The following is a 22,050-nucleotide window of genomic DNA, read 5'->3' as shown; positions in this document are numbered from 1 at the left end:
GTAATAACGTTTATAATATGCTTACTTTTTTTAAATGGATAAGCTACGAATCGAAGAAGACACAGAGGCAATAGGATCCTTTCCGGATGCTCTTTGTGGGGATTCGGATGATCAATTAATCGTGTTCGTTCATTATATATCGTGTGGTTATAAATCATTTTAAAAATTTTATTTAAAATTGAATATGAATAGTATTTAAAGAAAACTGTCGCACGATATATAATAAACAGACACGATTGATTAATCTCTGGATCCCCACAAAGAGGATTCGGAAAGGATCTTGTCCAACATGAAGGGATAGTGTGAAATGAAAATGAGATCAGTTACTTTTTATAATCAATACTAGCATATGGTCACACATAAAGTGTGTGAGAAAATTTTTTATTTTTGTTTTTGAAATAGAATGAGAGAGGAATATAGTGATAGAGAATGTGGGGGGTGTGAAGTTTATTTTATTTTATTTTATTTTTAATTAGAGATATGTTATGATTGCATGTAGGTAAGACTTTGAAAAAAAAAACAGTAAAATTTGATTTTTTGAAATTACATTTCTGCTCCATATTTATTATTCATGTTATGTTTTAATTAGAGGATTAAACTGATAATTTCATATGATTTTAGTTGACAATGAGTGTTTTATTAATTAGTAGAGATAATTTTTTTTGTTTTCAAGTGTTGAATTACAAATTGAAGAGTCACATGCTTTTTTTTTTGTCGAATGAGTCACATACTTCTTGTAAACGCTATTGACCAAAATAAAAGATCAAACAAATAAATCATCCGAGAAAAGTTATCTTAAGATTGTGAATTACAAATAGATGAGAAAGATAAATACAAATAGTGTAGGTCATGATGATGGCTACGGCAAAATTAAGGTCACATGAAATTTTGGTGTCGTAGCGACCAAAACTTGTGTAACAAGAAGCAACATTTTCCATACAAGGCTGGAGTCGTGAACCACCCACAAAACATACGCACCAAGTAAATTCACATGCTCTGCATCAGTGCCCATTCGAACATAGACAATTTTAAGTTTTCACCTTGTCACCTATTTGGGGAGCCCTAAACACATCATAGGTTGTCTGTTGCGTGAATTCGAGATTCGGAACATAAATGTTTCATCATACAAAAAAAATTAGGAAACTGTCCAAGCAAAAGGGGAAGGATTAGGAGAACGAATGGGGCTCTATCAAACCCTAATTAATTTATGCTTGGATTGCAAGTAAGTGCACGATCGCTTTCTTTGTGTTCATCTTGGAACTAAAGAGTCTCTTTAGGCTTTGAGTCAAGAGACATCATGGGAAAATTGAAAGTTAACTTTTACTAAATACGTATCCTTTTAAGGGAAGTTTCCTTTTAAAACCATCAAACGTGTGTACTCAAAACTCATGCTGCCATGATTTGCTCAACTTATTGTTTTGACAAAACAAATTGTGTGCTTTTTAAGAAATTAAAGTTGCATAAACCCTAGAAGGAAACATGTTATTTTCTTTTTAGTCTGCAAAATTAAAAATGAAATCAAACTATTCTAATTAGTATTTTCCATTGTGTGATTGTGTAAATTTTAAGTAGAGATAAAGTAGAAATCCTTTGGAATCTATAAAATCTTTCTTATTTGACTTTGTATTATTTAGAGAGCAAGTTATTCTCTTCACCTTATTGTAAATAAAGGCACAAGACATTCAAATCGTATAATTCCTCAAGCCTTTCTTCATCTCTCAGTCGCACCCTCTCTCTTTCTCTCTCTAGATTTTAGGTCACGACACAAACAATGATTTTTTTTATAAGAAAACCGAAAATTACAACGAAAGCGCCACTTGAGAAAACAAAAACGAAAAACAGTCCCAACGGCAAAGTAACCGAGATTGCGCAATAAGAGACAACAACTAACAAGCAGCATCAAGAACTATGTCCAACCACCGTAAAAACATCAGCAACAAATTTCGCCTCGCAATAATAAACTCCATTCTCTTTTAGGTCATGCATAAATTAGATTTTTGTTCATGAAACATGGTGAGAAACTAATTTGAGTCTGAAGAGTTTAGATTGGGATGACACTATTCATACGCTCATTTTTATCATTCATACATATTTCTCAATTTCCAACCGTCAAGTTGAATGAATTGAAGAACATCAATAAACAAAAAAAAAAAATTTATAAAGATGCATGGAAGGTAAAAAAACTGGGAATAGCGCTACCCTTAGATTATGGGAAAGTTAGGTATGAGAAGGAATATGTTATGCAAAGCAAAAGGTCCATTAATCATAGTGATTGGATGACAAGTGGAATATTCCTACATTACTTCAAAGTTGAAAACTCTTGCATTCTTCTTTGAGCGAGTGACCCATTTCCCACTCTTTCTCTCAACAATCAAAGAAAAGAAAGGTGGAACACAGTTTTTATTTCTTACATACATTTTTCAATTTTCAATTGTCAGATCGAATTAATTAAAAATGATTAATAATAAAAAATTAACAGAATGTGTGAGAAGTAAAAACAGATGTTTGAATAGCACTATCCAAAAATAAAAACGACCAACTTATTTATACGTACATGTTAAATTAATTTAGATATAGTCAAGTTGGTTAGAACCATATGTTTTCTCTCGACACTTAAATATGAATTTATAATTTATATTAAATTAAAATATTGTTAATAAAAATAAAAATAAAGATTGGCCTGAGAACTCAAATTGATGACTTGAGAATCAATTATAGGATCTCACGTGTAAAGATAAAAGTTTTTTTAATACTAGGACTGTATATATAATAAAAGTTGAAGGATAAGCTAAACTACATACGTGCTTACCATAATATTTTGGTATCGAATTCACTATTTACTATATTCAAACTTTAAAACTACTTGTTTACAGTTAAAGATCAATACCATTATACTAAGTGACAATATATATTTTACTTTTTTTTGGTTGAGCGATAGATGTTAGAATTAGATATTAAATTAGTCACCAACAGAACGATAAATGTTAGAGTTACACTAAGTGACAATCGTCTTAATTTTTTATTAAGATCTGCAAGCCCTTTTTCACTATTAAAATTTTAATTTAAAATCTAAGGATATCATGATGACATGGCTGATTATTATCCACTTTTCATCTTTTTCTTTATTCATAATTAATAAATTTACCTTCCTCATTGATCAACAAAATTAAAGATTCCCAAAACTTTAGTATGACAATCATGCCATAATACGGTGGATAAGCATCAAACCAAATAGTAATTTTCCCTCTTTTGTTTTTTTCTGCTTTTTATTTTTGTTTCAATTTAAAACAAAATTAAATTAATCAATAAAAAAAGGATTAATGTTGTTGGATTACCAAAAAATCAATTTAAATACCTCTTGAAAGTTGAAACCAACCACCCCCTTTCCTCACAACCCAAAATCCAGACCCAAACCCATTCTCCCTCTCTCAATCATTCTCTGCAACTTTTTTTTTAATTTTTTTTTTTGACACTTCTTTCATCCAATCATCATCACTCTCCCTCTCTCTCTCTCTCTACAATTTCCAGTTGGTTTTTAGAGAGAGAAAGTGGCGGCAGCAGTGGGGAAGGAAGAAAGACTGCTCCTTTCTCTCTGATCGTCTCTGCACTTCGAAGCTCTAGGGTTTGGCCTTGCGTCTGTAGCTGTTCAGGTAGTTTTTAATCCAAAATTTGATTGTAATTTTGTTTCTTTTTATCTGGTTAGTTTGATCAAATGGGTTTCTTGGACTTGCATAACTTGTGTATAATATTGCTTCAATCATTTCTTGGGTTCCTTTTTAAATTTTGAGTAGTTGGGTTTTGCTGGAAACTGTCTAAAATTTGACCAAATTGCATAAATGGTATTTTTATGCCTGCTTGGCTAAATAGTTCATACCCAAAAAGGAGCAGAGAACTCCACACGAAGAACTTGGGAGCTTAGACTGATATGCATTTCTGAGATTTTATTTTATTTTTGAATCTTTTTAAACCTTTAACGTAGTCTATAAAAGTATGGGTCTTTGATGCCATATAAATTGCTGTTTATATCTATGGGTTTAAGCCGGGAGCGTTTATGTCGAGATGTTTTTGATTTCTTGAACCTGGCAATCATAGTGCTTAGATGGAAGTTGTTTTTTTTCTGTTGCCAATTCTATACACTTGGTGTTAAGGGGGTAAACTACAGTTCGGCTTAAATGGAAAGGTCTCCTGGATTTTTTAGGAATAGGATTTAAAATATATTTAATTCTTGCACCTTTCTCCATAAATGGGGGTAAGGCTAGCCGACATGCACCTCTCCCAGACCCTGCGTAAAGCGGGAGCCTTGTGCACTGGGTACGACGACCTTTGTGTGACCTTAAGAAATTTACTATTTTGCTTAAAATGGGAGAAAGATTTGATATTTATACATACAATATATCATATTTTTCTTACTCTTACTTTTGTTAACTGTAAGCAGGATCCGGATGCAATGAATCAGTCTTTGAACTTTTCATCTTCTGGTAATTTTTCTAAATCATATATTGTATTAGGTATGGACTATATGCAGTTCGTGTCCTGATTGACATGTCTGTTAACTTGTCTTGTAGGCGCAACCGAGGTTCCAATGGGAGGATGGGGCATTTTATCTGGATCTGGTGCCCACAATGCCTCCAGTGATGCTACCCTCTTTTCAAGTTCATTACCTGTTCTTCCACATCCAAAGTGTACGTGTGAGCTATTGTATCATGATTTTCAGAATTCACATTTAGTAGGGAATGCCTCATGTATTTTTGCATTTCGTGCAGTGAACGTGAATGGTACTGAGCAAGGCTGTCAATCTATTGATGATCTTTCGCCTGGCTTAAATAAACTCCACCAAAATTTGGAGGGTAACGATCCGCTTGAAGATATTGAAACTCATGCGATTGGAAGCTTGCTTCCTGGCGATGAGGAGGTGCTATTAGCTGGCATAGCAGATGATCTTGACCTCAGTGGGTTGCCTGGTTCACTGGAAGACTTGGAAGATTATGATCTCTTTGGTAGTGGAGGCGGCATGGAATTGGAAAGTGATGCACAGGAGAGCCTGAGAATTGGCATGTCAAAAGTAAGTTTAGCTGACGGTGCTACTGGGAACGGGATGGCTCAATTTGCCCTTCCAAATGGCGTGGGAGCTGTTGCTGGAGAACATCCATATGGAGAGCATCCTTCCAGAACATTGTTTGTGCGAAATATCAATAGTAATGTTGAGGATTCAGAACTGAGGACACTTTTTGAGGTAATTTAATTAAGGCAAAGCTCCTTGTTTTCGTACCAGTAATACCCATATCCTTTGTTCGGATTTCTAATCCCCTCTCCAGATATTGTAATGGATTATATTGCTCGCCCAATTGAGCATAAGATGCACATCCTGATTTTAAACTGCAAATAAAAGCAACATATTAATTTGTTTTTGAATGATCTTAAGTAAACACTTTCTGGCACGTTCTTCCGTGTATAAAAGGATAGTAGTACCCATCACTCATCTTTTTTTTTCATTGCATTTCTATTGATTTGGTTCCATTTCAGTTATTCTGCTTAATGACTATAGCCACCAGTTTTTATTTTTCATATTGGATGTATAAGTTCTTTACCTTTCGTGCTGCTTGTGCGTATCATATATTTGGACAGGTTTCGCCTCTCACTCATAGGGCATTGTGCATTTGAATCTCAGAACACAGTTGTTTAAATAATAAATGTGATGCAACATCGGGCGCTGTTCATTTTGGACAACCCAGCTTTTAATTTGTGTTTTTATCAATCTCTTTTGTAGCAATACGGGGATATTAGAACGCTGTACACTGCATGTAAGCATAGGGGATTTGTGATGATATCATATTATGATATTCGTGCTGCTCGAACTGCTATGCGCACATTACAAAACAAGCCTCTGCGGCGGAGGAAGCTTGATATTCACTTCTCAATTCCAAAGGTCAAAACAACTTTCTAGTACTGAGTTAATTGTTCTTTGACGCTCATTTTAAATATGTAAAAATAAATAAATTACAATATTTGCATTCTTTCTCATGCAACATCAGGATAATCCATCAGAGAAGGATATTAATCAAGGAACTTTGGTAGTTTTCAATTTGGATCCATCAGTTTCAAATGAAGACCTCCGTCATATATTTGGGGCTTATGGCGAGGTGAAAGAGGTGATGATTGTATCTTGCTTCACCCCCTCTATTTCTTGCTTTGTGTTTATTAACTTTTGAAAGTATGAGGCGGTTAACATTTCTTTCTGGTGTTCATTGTACAAAGCAGATAAGGGAAACACCACACAAGAGGCATCATAAATTTATTGAGTTTTATGATGTTAGAGCTGCAGAAGCAGCCCTTAAGTCGTTAAATAGGAGTGACATAGCTGGTAAACGCATAAAGCTTGAACCCAGTCGACCTGGTGGAGCTCGTCGAAAGTAAGTAGACAATATAAATGTTTTGATTTCTTGCTTTGTGATTATTAATGGTGGTGTTGTTTCTTTTCGGTTTCTTGAATTTTGGTTTGTTTAATTGTGTTTGAAGTTTGATCCAACTGTTTGTGTCTTTAATTGATTGTATTCTCTACCTTTTAGCTTGATGCTGCAACTGAATCAAGACCCTGAACAAGATGAATCTCAGAGTTATCGACATCCAGTGGGTTCCCCGATAACAATCTCTCCACCGGGTAACTTCTCGTTTGAGATTAATTTTAAACTGGTGAACATATAATGGCTTCAACAAATAAATATTTTCTGGTATTGCATTTTTCTTACAAAATGAGGTCAATTCAACATTCTTGACAGGTAACTGGGCACAGTTTAACAACCCAATGGAACATAGTCCTGTGCACAGTATTAGTAAATCTCCTGGTTTCGGGACTATGAGTCCAACAAACAGCAACCATTTGCCTGGATTAGCGTCAATTCTGCATCCCCAGATATCAAACAATGTGAAGGTTGCACCCATTGGCAATAACCATGGAAAGGGGAGTCATGTTGATCATATATTTTCCAGTACAAACTCAGACCATGGATCTGCATTTCAACAATCACACTCATTTCCAGAGAACTCAACCCATTTCCAAGGAGCCATGCCCTCGTTCAATCCTTCAACCTCAAGTGGATCTCATGTGGAAACTTTATCAGGCCCGCAATTTCTTTGGGGGAGTCCAACTCCTTATTCAGAAAACACCAACTCTTCAGCTTGGCATCGACAATCAGTGGGACATCAACTTACATCCAATGGGAAGGGCCATGCCTTTCCATTCTCAGGTCATAATGGCCCTTTGCTCAGCTCTTCCCATCATCACCATCATCATCATCATGTTGGATCTGCCCCATCTGGTGTTCCTTTAGACAGGCGCTTTAATTACTTCCCAGAGTCACCAGAAACATCTTTTTTGGGTCCTGCTGCCTATGGAGGCATGAGTTTGGGACCCAGTCGTGGAAATTTTATGTTTAATGTGGGTGCTCGTCCTTCTAGAAATGGTGGCATATCCTTACCAGGAAACATGTCTGAAGGTAGCTTTAAAATGGTGGGCTCACCGAAGCTTAGCCCTGTGTTTTTAGGTAATGGCCCATACGCAGGACTGCCACCTACAAGCATAGATGGTTTGATTGAGCGTGGGAGGAGCAGACGAATGGAGAATAATGGGACCCAGATTGATAGCAAGAAACAGTTTCAGCTTGATTTGGATAAGATTCTCTCCGGGGAAGATAATCGAACAACATTAATGATAAAAAATATTCCAAACAAGTAAGACTGGCTTTTATAATAATTTCTTATATTTATCATATTTGACGGCCGTTATCATGTTTTTCATATTCTTCTTGTCTATTAGGTACACCTCGAAAATGTTACTTGCTGCAATAGATGAAAATCACGGGGGTACTTTTGATTTTCTCTATCTGCCAATTGATTTTAAGGTACTTTTTGGTTAAATGTTTTGACACTTTTTCTTCGTTAACATTTATATTCCCCTACAATTCTCCCTTGAGTGATATTACTCTTATGTGCAGAACAAATGCAATGTGGGCTATGCATTTATCAATATGCTGTCTCCTTCACACATCATCCCATTTTATGAGGTGCTTATTCCTTTTTCTTTTTGGTCCTTCGTTGTTATGGATTTTACGTTAAATTCTTTGTGTTATTTATACATCATTGTATTCATTGAACGGTGAGATGCGTACTGTCAATTTGAGCCTTCTCTTTTAGAAACTGAAATGGTACCGGCATGGTATAAAAAGGAGCAGGATATGTTGTTAATATACGCTTCTTTCTAATACGACAGGCATTTAATGGAAAGAAGTGGGAGAAGTTCAATAGTGAGAAAGTTGCCTCCTTGGCTTATGCTCGAATCCAAGGGAAGGCGGCTCTTGTGGCCCACTTTCAAAACTCAAGCCTAATGAATGAAGACAAACGTTGTCGCCCAATACTCTTCCACTCAGAAGGTTCTGAGGCTGGTGATCAGGTAGTACAGGACACACTTCATGAAACTTCTAATGACTAATGTGCTTTCATTTCTTCAGTTATCTGCTTTATGAAACTAGAGTTGTTTTGATGTTCCATACATTTGAAAACATATTTGATCTGATCTTGTGCATTTCTTCTGTGTAGATCATCCACGAACATCTTCCTTCCAACAATTTGAACATCCAGATCAGTCAGGAAAAAGAGTCGGACTCTGATTCGTCAGGAAGCCCATACCGTGGCTTTGACGAGAAGCCAGATAAGAGTTAAACAGTGTATTAAAGAAGATGTCACGGCCGAATTTGGTGGTGGCCGTGGCTTCCAACCATCATATACATTGTCAAGTATACAAAAGTAGGAGTCTTTGAAGGATGCGATGCAGAGCTTCTTTTGTTTATTAGTATCTTCTAGAGAGTTTGACGTGAAACACCCAGCAGCGTTTTGTTTCATCTGCAGTTAGCGGCCAGATAAGAGAGCGATAAACGCTTATCGGCGAATCCAATTCTCCCAGCTGCCGTATGCGTTTGTCGTCAGTTGTGCAGGTTCTGATATTTTGAGCTCATTTTTGTTGTGTGACTTTTGGGGTGTGGACTAGTAGTCTGCAAATATGATGTTCATATAGGGATGTGAGTAAATGTGTTTTGAGGGAGGGATGGTTATTTGACTTGGGGTACAAAATTGTATAGTGGTGGAAAAGCATGCTTCTTTTTGGCGGAATCAATTTGTTGGGAGTTGTTGAGATGTGTATTTTGAATCTTGAAACGGGAAGCGAAGTGATTTTTACGCACCCTTTTGTTTCCGATGTTTATGCACATCGATGCTTATTTTTAACTTTTGGATTGAACAAATCATGCGGACAAAAATAATCAGGGGGTGTGTAGAAGGTGAATTTGAGTGCGTGCAAATCGTTTTCCAAGATGGAACAAGATCAACTTCTGCAGATGTGCGTTATACTAGTTGATCAGGGCATTGCACTCGACCCCTTGCACCTTAGTTCGAATCCCGTCTTCAAAACTCCAATTAATTTTCCACATGAAAGAGAACAAGTGCACTCAAATATCACTTGAAGATTTGTATTTACACATAATACATGATATTATTGATTGATTTATTCATTTTGTTTTCAACTTGGTTGGTAAAATACAATGATTAGTAGGAGGAGACTCAATAAACACATATTCTCTGATGAAATTCAAGTCGTGCTCATATCAGCTTCAGACACAGGCAGCCTCTGCCTCTCTTTCTTCATCTGAAGTTCGATGTCAACGAGAAAGTAACATTTATTGTGCTCTCTAACATACTGCACCTTACCATTCATTCTATTCAGAAGTTTCCGCGACAGATTTAGCCCGAACCCTTCTTGTGTCGTCCATCTGTTTCCACCCTCGAACATATCCTGGATGAGCACCGCCGGAAGGCCTTGGCCGGGGTGTGTCATTCTACATCCACAAAGAGATGAAAAAATAGGGTTTATGGCTTTAACGCATCGGTTATAACCTTTAATCGAGGACAAGTAGAACTGATGCCAAATTTGGTAGTTGTGCATGGTAGAACTTAGCATCTAGCTAGGTTTGAGGTACCTGATCTGGAGACGGATATAATTGTTGTCGTCCTGTATTAACTTCAGACCAGGTGAAATTTTGATTTCGACCCATCCATTTGGGGAAGGTGCATGACTCACTACATTGAGCAAGAAATCTGACAAAACCAACTGAAGCCGGATTTGATCGCCTTGCAAAGATAGTGATTTGATCTCTTCTGGAATCTCATGAAGGAGCTGCAAGTTCTTTTCCCTCAGCGAGAGCATTGATTGGCAAATGATGACATCCAAAACATTTCCCAACATAAATTCTTCCATGTTCAGCTTCGCGCTACTGCATTAACCCGAATCAGATCCAAAGCGTTGTCACACAAATTCATCAGTTAGTATAGAAACGAAAAGCTACAAACAAAGTTACAACATTTAACTTACGCAAATCATGAACCAACTAAGAATACTCACCCTTCGGCTACGCTTCTCACATCCATATCCTCGATGATCGCCATGATTTGTCTTTCACATGCATCGCTAGTGTCAAGAAATTGCTTCTGATTTTCTGAAATAGTTGTACTTTCAAGGAGTCTGTGGGTAAACCGAATGCCATTTAAAGGATTTTTCATCTCTTGCCGCATGTATGTTAATTGCTTAAGTTTCGAAAAGTATTCTGTATCCTCTTGTCTGTGTCCTTCCAAGGCCGGCTGCATGTCACGCAAAAAAATTTGCAAGAAACAAAAACAACCGATTATATTCCCACCTGCATCAGTCCTCTTGCTAGCAGTTAAGAGCACCTCAACAAAATTACCCTTTCTATCAAAAAACCCGAATGGAAACTTTTCAATCTCTGTACCACTGATTCCTTGGTACAACATAATCATAAACTTAGTCAGCGTATATTGACCTTTCAGTTGACAGAAACCTCCAAAGATTTCCCCAATAAGCGTTTTACCAATAACGTCTTCTCGAGTCCAACCAGTCAGCGTTTCCATGGCTGCATTCCATTCTGAGCAACATGCTTTCTCATCAGATGCAAATATCGGTGGAATCAAGGGATTAAGACTCTGTATGATGGCCTTGTAATCCCCTTGCAAGCGGATGAATTTATCCATAACAACCTTTTCACAAGTAATATCCTGACCCACGAAGCATACACCGACAACATCCTTTGCACGACTCCTACTCATGCAAGTGTTGGCCACAATATAGACAACCGACTTATGTTGTGGAAGCCCAAAATTTCTCAATTTTAACTCAATGTTCTTGTCCTCCTCACCTGGATAGTATAGAAGTTAACAACGAGCATACCATTTGGGAAAATTATTAAGACTCGTGCGAGAGAACACAAAGCATTAAAATTTCAACACTAAATTCCATTTGAGTTACTTTAAAATCCTCAACGATGGTACTTCATAACTGCAATAAAAGATTTACCTTGTAACGCTCTACGTAAAAGATTTTCAACCGCTTCACGCGAGTCCTCATAAACAATTTCGTCAACAAGGGACTTGCCCATAGCTTCGCTATCTTGTAGACCTGTCAACTCAGCTATTTTTGCATTCCATCCATTGATGAGACCATCCGAATCAACCCCAAAAATCGGAACTGAAGCTGTCTCGATCAATTTAACCATTTCACATGCCGCGGAACTGAGTTCATCTATCTCCTGCAACTGCATCTCAGCATCACTCTGTTGTACTGCCTTTGAACCAGTTTCCTCGATATCCTGAAACGAGTCTCTCATTATGAGCTGTAAAGAGTGGATGACATTAATCTCAGAGATCTCCCAAGGCAAACTTCTACTTTTTACTATTTCAATAAAAGCTTTAAATGATGATCTCGGGTGCATCTTTCCACCGTCATCCTTATCCTCTGGATGATGCTTGGCTCCTCCCCAGTTGACTTGCTCTGCCATGTGCGACCTGAACCAAAACAAGAAATCTTTTGAGCTGACTCTTGCGGTAGCCATACCACAAACTGCATTACCCAGTAAAGGTGCACCAGGGTAACCAACTTCCGCCAAACTATCAGTACTCAGACCCGTGGAATCCCCATGATTTTTTAGCAGCCACTCTGCTATATCTTTAACCTGTGATTCGGTTGGAGTTACCCCCATCAACCAACATGTCCCGCCATAGTAAAATGCAGCTCCGTCACACTTCACGAGATCCATTATACTCGGAGATTGGGTCACAATACCAGATGGGGAGTCCCGGAGGAGCATGTCACAAAGCAAGGTTTGTGTTCTGAGAATCTTTTTCTCAGCCAACTGCGAAGCCAATTGAAGCTCCATGCAGATTTGCAGCCCAAATGCCTGCATAAGAAACTGACAAGCATAGCGAAGAGGGAAAGGGACATAGCGGGGGGAAGTGTGGTGGCACACCACCAACCCCCAAAGCTTTGTTGAATCATTACCATTGATGATAACCGCCATCACCAGTGAGGCAATCGAGCCCATATTCGCCATGTACTGTCTGTGGCAACCATGTGGAGACCGGAGGGTTGAATTGACCAAGCACAAAGGCTGCTTTAGTTCTTCACTTTGAATGACTTTAACCGGATTCACATTGCAATCACAGATCATACGCACGCGATTCTGCTTGAACAAGAAACGGGCAGCTTGGGGGATATCCGTGGCAGGATAATGCAAACCCAAATAAGACTCCAAATCCGACCTTCTGATTTCAGACACAACCTCACCGTGATCATCGTCATGGAACTTATAAACCATAACTCTGTCATATCCAGTAAGCTTCTGAACATCCTCCACAACAGTATCACACAACACGCCAATGTCCCCTCCAGGGAGAGACTGAAGCCTAGAAATTGCGCGAACCGCGAGTTTCTGAGACTGCACAGCTCCTGCAAGTGACAATGCAGGATCACCAGACCTAGCAGGCTCCAAATCAATCACAATCCCCACATCAATTCTATGCAAAATAGCATAAAATGGCTTCTGGGTGCTCCTAGAATACACCCAAACCGGGTTTAACAGCGAAATCTCCCTCGAAGCAGCAGCTTTCGCCAAAGAAGCCGCGGAAGAAGGAGTAAACAGAGTTCTACAGTCAATTCCAATCAAACCCCTTAACTCATTTGACCCGAAAACACTACCCGATTTATCCAGACCCAGCAATTCAAAGCAATTCTCACTAAAACCGATAATTCGAAAAGTGGGTTCTTTAATTGCAAGCATACAGCCAAAGGATTGGACGAGAGAACCCCTTTGGATTCTCGAAAGGTAGGCAACGATTTGCTCCTCGGGAACAGAATCCGGAGGAAAAAGCACTGACCTTGTGTAGTGGAAGGGCGTACCGGAGACGGCAGACTGCTCGTACTCGGCCAAGAGGTTGGCGTCCTCTCTGTAGTGAGCGATTGACCTATCGGGTTTGGCGGCCGCGGGGGTGGGTTTCATGTTGCTTGTGGCGGAGGAGGAGGAGAATGCGGCGGCGCGTGTTCTGTCACTGCTTTTGCCAAGCTCCATTTGGAGCGCTTGTCGGAAGAAGGACAAGGAGAAGGAGGAGAAGGAGGAGAAGTGCTTTTAAAGGGAAGTGATTTTCGTATGGAGATTGAAAAAGCAGAAGGAGGGTCGTAAGTGGCATGGCAATTTCTGTACTTGGTGCTTCTGTAGTTGTACTTCTGCTTGGAACCTACACATGTCTACTTTCTCTGTCATCGTTTTCGCGGTTTGGAATTATCCCCTCGATTAAGCGTATCCGGTTAATGGTCCGAATCATATGTTTTCCGGCTCAACAATCCACTTCTTCTCTCTCTCTCTCTCTCTCTCTCTCTCTCTCTCTCTCTCTCTCTCTCTCTCATCCTGCATTTTCCGCCATGCAAATTGCACGACGCGTCACCACATGTGAATATAAATAAATAATAATTTTTAAAAAGAAGAGAGAGAAAAGAACTATAAAAAGGAAAATTAAGAGTTATTTTTCTTTTCTGATATAGAAAATTCGGAATGTAGAATGAGATTTTTAAAATGCTAATAACAGTTCCCAAAGGAAAATTCAGTCTTCTTTCAAGTAACAGTAAACTTTGGGATTCCATAGTTTATTCATCTACTTACTTGTAAAGTATTTTATATAAAATTTATAACTTGTTTAATCTCTTAATTTTTATTTGAAAAAAATTATTCCAAAGAAAAAAAGTTCAAACATTCAAATATTTCAAATAAATCAAACTGAGTAAGTATCAAGTAGCATATTCATTAAAGAATTGTAGGTACTAAAGTAGCATATTCATAAATAATTGTTGATTTATTTGATGCAACTTAAATGACTAAATGATATTCGATTCGAATAATAATTAAGAAATTAAACGTTTCAAACAGAAAAACTTTTTAGAGTGAAGATTCGTATTTTCAGTGTTGTGGTCAGATTGTTCTACTTCTACCCAAAAATTTTCTCTAATGGCACAAGACATAATAGAAATAGAAAGAAAAATATTGGGAAAGTGACATAAAGTGACGAACCGAATTTCTAGGAATAGTATTCACCACAAATAATAAATTTTTGTGTATTGACATGCATGCATGGACAACCACAACCTCCAACAAGTCACTTCGAACTAGTACTTTCACAACAGATAAACCCAAGTGGGTGGGGAACTTCTCTCCGCTGTGGGAGTATCTTTCTCCTCGTGAGATCCGCCGGTGTGCGTGCAAGATCTTTCCATTCGTCCTTCTTCATTTAGGTTGAGTGGGTTTTCCCTTTGCTTCGCCAATTTCCTTTAGAGCAAGTCAATCCATGGACATTGCTCGGGGTATAGGGGAGAGGAAAGGGCCCGAGGCCCGGTGGACAATGCTCCAGCTTTGGAGAGCCCGAGTGAGGGTGGGAGGTCGAGGGTCGGGAGGGGCGGGGAATCGACGGGCCTGCAACCTGATGGCCAAGCCTTATTTAATTTTTTTTGTGCCAGGCGCGTGCCCCTCACTCGCGAGTGGGAGCGCGTCGTCCGACCGGAAATCAGGCGCCAGGGCCTGCGTGCGCAGAGATGCCTAGTGATCGATGGGAAGCCACATGGCTTCTCACGGTCCGTTCGATCCTAAAAGGTTTAAATACCAACCGTTTGATGCAAGGGTAATAAAAAGAAAAAATAGTTTTAAAATTAAAAAAAGTTACCGTTGTGACACGTGGCACAATCTGGAGTGTTGGAATTCAATTTTTTTTAAATCCAACGGCAGAGATTAATTATTTGAATAAAAATTTAAAAAAAATGTAAAAAATCCGAAAAAAATTTTTGAAAAAATTTGTAAAAAATTCTTTTTACTTTTCTATAAATACCACTTCTTCTCTATTTACCTTACACCACAATGACACGTGGCGCAACGAGAACGATTTAAAAATTCTTATCCGAAATTACAAATAATTTTATTTTGTATTATTTAAACAAACAAAAAAAACTAATATTTTATTGCCTATTGCCATGAGGGATGGCTCCAAGGGTGGAGATGCAAATGGTAATTTACTGTTCATGAATGACAGTTACTACTCATTAAAGGTAGTTATTGTTCAATATGGCTGAGTGAATAGTGGATTGGCAGGGGGAGGGCTCCATGGGTGGAGTTGCTCTTATTGAGCTTTTTGGGGCTGGTTGTGTTTGTTCTCCTCCGTGATGTTTTTGAATTTTTGGAGTTTCTTTTTTGGAGGTGTTGTGGGTTTTGTGATTGCTATTTAGGGTTGTCTTTTTGGTCTAGTTGTAGCTGCTTCTAATTGCTCTTGTATCTGTTTGGGGTTGCTCTTTGTGACCTTAGTTCTCGAGCCTCACTCGTTGCGGCGTGTTTCTAGCTGTCACACCTTGTTTTTTAGGGATTTTTTTGTGGTCTTTGATGGTTCGAAAGTTATTTATTACCCTGAGCTGGTCAAAGTGGTTGTTCTCTATTTATTGCCCTAGTTTCTGTATTGGGGATTCCTTTAATCCTCACCTACCCGTAAGGGCTAGGAGTGGGGAGGGAGTAAGCTGTGGGAGTTGATTTTCTGTCTGTTTATAGGTTGGTGTGGCTGATTCATTTGGACAATGGTAAGCCTTAGAAGTAAATTGTAGGGAAAAAGAAGTAGGTGGAGGATAATTACTCATTCCCTCCAGCTCTATTTGGGGGTAACTCACAGATACGTCCAACTACCTTCATTTATAGTAATCTTACTTGCCATGGCTTGGCAAAAGGAATTACTTGTTGGGAACAAACGGTACAACAACTTCTCAAACCAATTACAAAGTTGTGATCTCGAAGGTGTTCTGTCTGCTTACGGAGAACGGGGAAAAAAGAAAGTTTAACAAGTTAGACTGAAGATGGAAAACAGAGGTATGGAGGAGCTGGTGATACAACTGGAGCAGTCTATGGACCTCTTGATTATGGAGTCGGGAGTTAAACTGGTAGGTAAGGTATTGACAAGCAAGGTGGTTAACAGATGAGGAGTTAGGAATATCATCAAAGCGGCCTGGAAGGAGTATGGAGGGGTCGAAATTAAATGGGTCAAGGAAAATATTTTTACGATATCAGTTAAGGATGAAAGTATGGCGTCCAAACTGCTAGAACAAGCTCCATGAGCAGCGATGAAAAAGATATTTTCAATCAAGAAATGGCCTTCGGATCTTGCATTGGAGGAAATAGTGTTAGAAAATGTTCCTTTCTGGGTTCAGATCCGTGGAGTCCCAATGTGCTTTGTGTCTCTAGAAAACATCAAACGGCTAACTAAAGAGGTTGGGGAGTTTATAGCAATGGAGGACCCAGGTAAAGCTAGAGGTTTTCTACGTGTTAGACTTAGTATTGACACAAATAGACCTCTTCTCAATGGTTGTTGGCTTCGGAGGGATCAGAATAGAGAAACATGGGTGGAGTTTCGTTTTGAAAAGCTTCAAGATTTTTGCTACCGTTGTGGGCGGATAGGTCATGTCAATACTGAATGCACTTTTGAGGTGATGCATAGAGGGACAGCTGGGTATGGTGAATAGACTAAGGCATCGTCAGTTAGACAGATTATGGAGAGTGTGAGGCATCTCAGCATTGGAAGGGGGGAACAACGAAAGGCTGGTATGGTGAGGTCTCAGCCAATTACCCCGACCTTAAATAGGGGGAAGGAAGTTCTACGCAGATCGAAGAGACACTCAACATGCCAAGGAACAAAGAACAAATGGTGTCGACAAAAGCACGAGGTCGTAAGAAATGGCATATAGTTCAATGATCGCTGATGCCGAATGATCAAGTTCAATGGAGTGATAATCAAGAAGAGGGGGAGTTAGTGGTAATCGAATCTCCAGTTGATCTTCCTATAATTGCTAGGTAGCAGGTTGAAGGAAGAGAGGCGATGACCTCGGGCCTGGAGTTCATAGAGGGGGCCTGAAACGAGGAATGGGAATACAGTGGGAGGAGATCAATAAATCGCCATATAAGAAAGGGAGAGGTCCTGAAAGCGGATAGGTGAGCCATTGAAACCTTGCTGGAATATGGAGGGAAATGAATATTAATGCAAACTGTTTTATGATATAAAGAACTATATTTGCTACAAATGAGAATTTATCTGAGGCAAGGGCTACTCGGCAGAGAGGGGAGATACAGAGATAAGTTATGGAAGTTGGAAGGGATGACAATGAGAATAGGGGGGGTGGCGGCTGGCTCTCAATAGCCGCAGGTCAGTCATGAGTTATCTGTTCTGGAACTGTCGTGGCCTTAGATCGGACACCACAGTTCGAGCTCTTCATGGGCTCATAAGGAATAAACGGCCCGCGTTGATCTTCCTCTCTGAAACAAAAATGGTTGATCAGCGAATTGAAGGTGTTTCAGAGGCGAATGAGGTTCTTGAATGGCTTTAATGTGCCTCCAATATGTAGAGCGGGTGGCCTGAGCTTATGGTGGGTCGATTCGATAGAGGTTCAGATCTTATTCTTCTCAAAACATGTGATTGATGCTATGTTGAGATTTGAAGGGGAGCAACAATGAATTCGAATTACAGAGGTGTATGGAACTTCCTATGCAGTTGAAAATGATGCTTTCTGGGGATGGAAGTCCAATCACTTTACCCCTTCGGATATTCCCTGGCTGTGTGGAGGAGATTTCAATGAATTCCTTTGGGACCACGAGAAATCAGGTGAAGCTACGGTTTTGTATAATCGACCAAGATACTTGGAGACTTTTATACACTCTTCGAAATTGTTTGACTTGGGCTTTAATGGTCCGGCTTTCACATAGAGAGGCAGCCGAAATGGTGAGTAGGTTGAAGAGTAGTTGGACAGGGCCCTTATAAATGGCCTTTGGCAGGACATATGGTCCAATTCTTTGGTTATGCATGGTATAATTATGGCGTCTGACCACTGCCCGATCATTGTTATGCCTGTTCCGGATGGAGTATAAGGTAGAAAGCTCTTTTGGTTTGAGGCTTTTTGGGCAAAAGATGAAGAGTGTCAGGATTTGGTGCATAAGTGTTGGGCTCGTAACTTGAATGAGGGTGCTCTAAGGCAGTGGGTGAAAAAGATCAGAGATTGCCAATCTAACTTATCTAGATGGAGTAATCGAAAATTCAAGGGGAGATTGCAGCAAATTGATATGCTTATGGATCAACTTGACAATCTTCAAAAGGATTGGAGCTCGAACTTTGAGGAAATTCAAGAGAAGTCTAGGCTGATTGATGATTTGCGAGCCCAGGAGGAAAGCTTTTGGCAGTAGAGGTCTAGAGTTCGTTGGTTAAGGGATGGGGATGCAAATACCAAATTATTCCATCAATCCACACTGCAAAAATGTCGAAGAAATAAAATTCTTAAACTGAAGGATGAACATGGGCGATGGGTGGAGCATCCAAACCGGTTATGTGAGTTGGTGGTTAATCATTTTACTAAGCTTTTTAAGTCCGACGGGCCACGGGAATGAGGATCGCTTCTGGAATGTATTAATCCCACAATCTCTTTGGAGATGAATCTGATGCTAGTTGAGCCGGCTTCGGATGAAGAGATTAAGACAGCGGTTATGCAAATGGGGGGGTTGAAAGCCCCGGGTCCGGATGGTTTTCAAGGAATCTTCTATCAACAGTTTTAGGAGGTTGTTAAGGAAAGTGTTAACAAAATAATCTGGGTGCTTCTACAGGAGCCGCTTAACCCGGGCTCCCTGAATTCCACCCATATCGTGCTTGTCCCTAAGGTACCAAATCCGGAAACGGTCACTCAGTTTAGGCCCATTAGTCTCTGCAACTATTCTTACAAAATCTTATCAAAAGTTCTTGCAAATAGGATGAAGGTGACTCTTCCAGATCTGATCTCCCCGACTCAAAATGCTTTTGTGGCAGGTCGGCAAATTCAGGACAGTATTGGGATTTCCTATGAACTTTTCCACTTCCTGAAAGGTAGAAAAGCTAAAGGTAAGTTCGAGATGGGCATAAAGCTTGATATGGAAAAGGCCTATGATAGGGTGGAGTGGGATTTTCTTGATGCGGTTATGGAAAGAATGGGTTTTTGTAGTGATTTACGGAGGATCATAATAGGGTGATACTCTTATATTTCTGAGAGCAAATGAGAAGAATTGCCGCAATATTATCCAACTCCTTGAATTGTATTGTGAGGTTTCGGGTCAAAAAGTGAACCTTAATAAGTCGAGTGTTTTCTTTGGCGCAAATGTACATGTTGACTACTCCACTCTTTTGGGCAATATCCTTGGTATGAAGGTGGTTGATAACCCGGGTGCTTATCTGGGTGTCCCGGCTATATGGGGGCGTTAAAAAAAGAAGAGGTTTAACCTATGTAAAGGGGCGCGTGATGGAGAAGCTCCAAGGTTGGAAACAGAATTCTTTGTCTCAAGCGGGGAAATAAGTTCTAATTAAAGCTGTGGTCCAAGCCATTCCTGCCTACCCAATGAATATTTTTAAGTTTCCGGCCATTGTATGTCAGGAACTAGATTCTCTGGTTACGAATTTTTGGTGGGGGAGCAAGGATAGGGTTCGAAAAACTCATTGGGTTCATAAGTCTATTATTGGGCTTCCAAAGTCTCGGGGTGGCTTGGGCTTCCGGAATTTTCAAGAATTCAATAAAGCTTTACTAATGAAGCAATGTTGGAGATTGGTAATTGAACCAAATTCTCTATGGGCTCATGTGATCAAAGCTCACTATTTCCCTCACTGTTCTTTTTTGGAGGCTAGAAAATGAGGTCGAGCTTCGTGGGCATAAGCTAGTCTTCTCTCAATTAGAGATTTGCTTCATAAGGGTTCCCATTAGCAAATAATGGGAGGGCAAGATGTTAAGGTTTGGAGTGATAGGTGGCTACCCTCGATTCCTTCGGGACACACGAAGCCTATGGGACAACAGAGTGTATCGCCAAATCTCAGAGTTTCTTAGCTAATATGCCCGATATCAGGTTGTTGGGATATTGGTTTTTTGCAAGCTTTTCTCTCTGAAGCAGATCAAAGGGCTATTGAGGCTACTCTCATTGGTGTTTTAAGTAGTAAGGATAGACTTGTGTGGGCTCTGAACAAGAAGGGTATCTACTCGGTTAAGTCGGGGTACAATTGGTTACTAAGCAGTGCTGTGGACGAGAGGGGGTTTAGCCCTACTTTAATTAATCAACTCCCTTCTATTTTTTGGAAACATTTATGAAAGCTAGGGGTGCATCATAAGATCCGGCACTTTATTTGGATCTCGGTTCACGGTGGGCTTCCCACCCGTGTTACTCTCTATCACCATAAATATGGCCCTTCCCCTGTGTGTCATATCTGTTTGTGCCAGGATGAATCTCTTGAGCACATCTTCCTCCTTTGTACTTGGGTTCGCCCTATCTGGTTTGGCGGCGCGCTCTCTTACAAAGTGGATGGTGAAGCTATTTCTTCGTGGGGTGAGTGGTGCAAGGATGTATTTTCGCCAACGTTTGGATCGACTTCAAGCAGAAATTGGGTCCAATCTTAAATTGCTTTCACTTGTTTGTTCATTTGGAAAGCTTGTTGTGATTTTGTGTTTAATAAGGTTCCATTGAACCTGGTTTCAGTTCTTCTAAAAATTTCAGCTGCCCTTAGTTCTTTTTTGAAGGCTAATTCTGGCGTGGAGCCGTGTGGAGTGACGAGTTTTGCTTCGGCTCCTCGGGTTGCCTCTAGGTGTGCTCTGTCTGATCCTTGTTTTAAGATAAATGTGGATGCTAGCTGGTCGATGGTCACTTAACGAGGTTTCGCTGGGGTGGTGGTACATGCTGTTGAAGGAAGATTTGTAGCAGCTGCGCGCTACCCTATTTGTGCTCCCTCTGCCATCGCTGCGGAAGCCCTTGCCTTGTTTCATGTGTGCATGTTAGGGTTGAAGCTTGGTTTTCAGAAGGTCATTTTCGAATCGGACTCGTTAGAAGTCATTTCTTGTCTTTCTAGTTCTGTTGTTGACAACTGGGAGGCTTCCCCTACATTGGAGAGGATTAGATTGTTGGGGAGTTCTTTTCAGAGTTGTCGTTGGTCTTGGATTTCGAGATCAGCTAATGAAGCAGCGCACGTTTTGGCGTTGCATAATTCGTCGGAGATGAGTGATTATGTTTGGGTTGTTCGACCCCCGTCTTCGTTGGTATTCGTCCTAAACAATGACGGCCTCCCCCGTCCACATTAATTCTCTTTTGTTTTTTCGGTGCTGGGGTGACACTTTCACAAGGTGGAAGTGTCATATTATTTGTAAGCCTCGCACTGTTGTTTCCTGCTCAGGCTCTGCCTCTGTTGTTAGCCTCTTGTAGGCTCTCATGCTGCTGCTTTGTTGATCCTGTCTTGTTTCAATGAAGTGTGTTTCCACTAAAAAAAAAAAAACTAGTACTTTCACTTATGTTGCAAATTAAGTCTTATTTTTTAGGGAATTTTAACAAAAAAAAAACTCACGTTACTGTCCACTCTAAAGAAAAATCATATTTTTATATTAAAAAGTTAATCATAGTACTATTCACTTTACATTTTATTTTGTCATTTTCGTTAAAACTCAAAGTTTTCAAGTCATTTTCATTAGTTTTTCCTATTTTTTAAGGTTAAGATAGGAATAACGTAATTGTTGTAATTGAATTATTATTTAAATATTAATTAGTGTATTTATCTTTACTAATTAATGAAACCCTCTTTGTCAATCAAAAGATGGTGAAAAGA

General features: G+C 39.5%; 2 protein-coding genes across 2 annotated transcripts; one reads left to right on the top strand and one right to left on the bottom strand.

Annotated features, from left to right (window-relative positions):
- The first annotated feature begins 3,363 nt into the window (after positions 1-3,363).
- Positions 3,364-9,276, top strand: LOC126584818 (protein MEI2-like 5). Its single transcript, XM_050249172.1, has 13 exons — positions 3,364-3,650; positions 4,436-4,478; positions 4,566-4,682; positions 4,764-5,233; positions 5,768-5,926; positions 6,033-6,149; positions 6,259-6,410; positions 6,567-6,658; positions 6,777-7,728; positions 7,814-7,898; positions 7,992-8,060; positions 8,267-8,446; positions 8,593-9,276. Exons 2-13 carry the CDS (start codon positions 4,448-4,450, stop codon positions 8,713-8,715), a joined length of 2,547 nt encoding a protein of 848 aa, XP_050105129.1. The 5' UTR covers positions 3,364-3,650; positions 4,436-4,447; the 3' UTR covers positions 8,716-9,276.
- Positions 9,277-9,469: 193 nt separating this feature from the next.
- LOC126584817 (phytochrome E-like) lies at positions 9,470-13,796 on the bottom strand. The gene is made up of 4 exons (XM_050249171.1): positions 11,414-13,796; positions 10,448-11,255; positions 10,026-10,319; positions 9,470-9,884 (listed from the first exon to the last, which is right to left on the bottom strand). Exons 1-4 carry the CDS (start codon positions 13,458-13,460, stop codon positions 9,638-9,640), a joined length of 3,396 nt encoding a protein of 1,131 aa, XP_050105128.1. The 5' UTR covers positions 13,461-13,796; the 3' UTR covers positions 9,470-9,637.
- Positions 13,797-22,050: the final 8,254 nt, after the last annotated feature.

Source organism: Malus sylvestris, chromosome 10 (genome assembly GCF_916048215.2).
Source record: "Malus sylvestris chromosome 10, drMalSylv7.2, whole genome shotgun sequence".
In the NCBI taxonomy this organism is placed as follows: Eukaryota; Viridiplantae; Streptophyta; class Magnoliopsida; order Rosales; family Rosaceae; genus Malus; species Malus sylvestris.
This window is presented reverse-complemented; position numbering and strand designations above follow the sequence as displayed.

What these genes read in the sequence shown, in the direction of transcription:
- LOC126584818 (XM_050249172.1), top strand. Translation starts at nt 4,448, where the DNA reads ATGAATCAGTCTTTGAACTTTTCATCTTCTG. An exon ending in ATAAAAAATATTCCAAACAA is followed by an intron (nt 7,729 to 7,813) that starts GTAAGACTGGCT and finishes CTTGTCTATTAG; the next exon opens with GTACACCTCGAAAATGTTAC. An exon ending in GTTCTGAGGCTGGTGATCAG is followed by an intron (nt 8,447 to 8,592) that starts GTAGTACAGGAC and finishes TCTTCTGTGTAG; the next exon opens with ATCATCCACGAACATCTTCC.
- LOC126584817 (XM_050249171.1), bottom strand. Translation starts at nt 13,460, where the DNA reads ATGGAGCTTGGCAAAAGCAGTGACAGAACACGCGCCGCCGCATTCTCC. An exon ending in TTTACGTAGAGCGTTACAAG is followed by an intron (nt 11,256 to 11,413) that starts GTAAATCTTTTA and finishes TATACTATCCAG; the next exon opens with GTGAGGAGGACAAGAACATT. An exon ending in TATATCCGTCTCCAGATCAG is followed by an intron (nt 9,885 to 10,025) that starts GTACCTCAAACC and finishes TTGTGGATGTAG; the next exon opens with AATGACACACCCCGGCCAAG.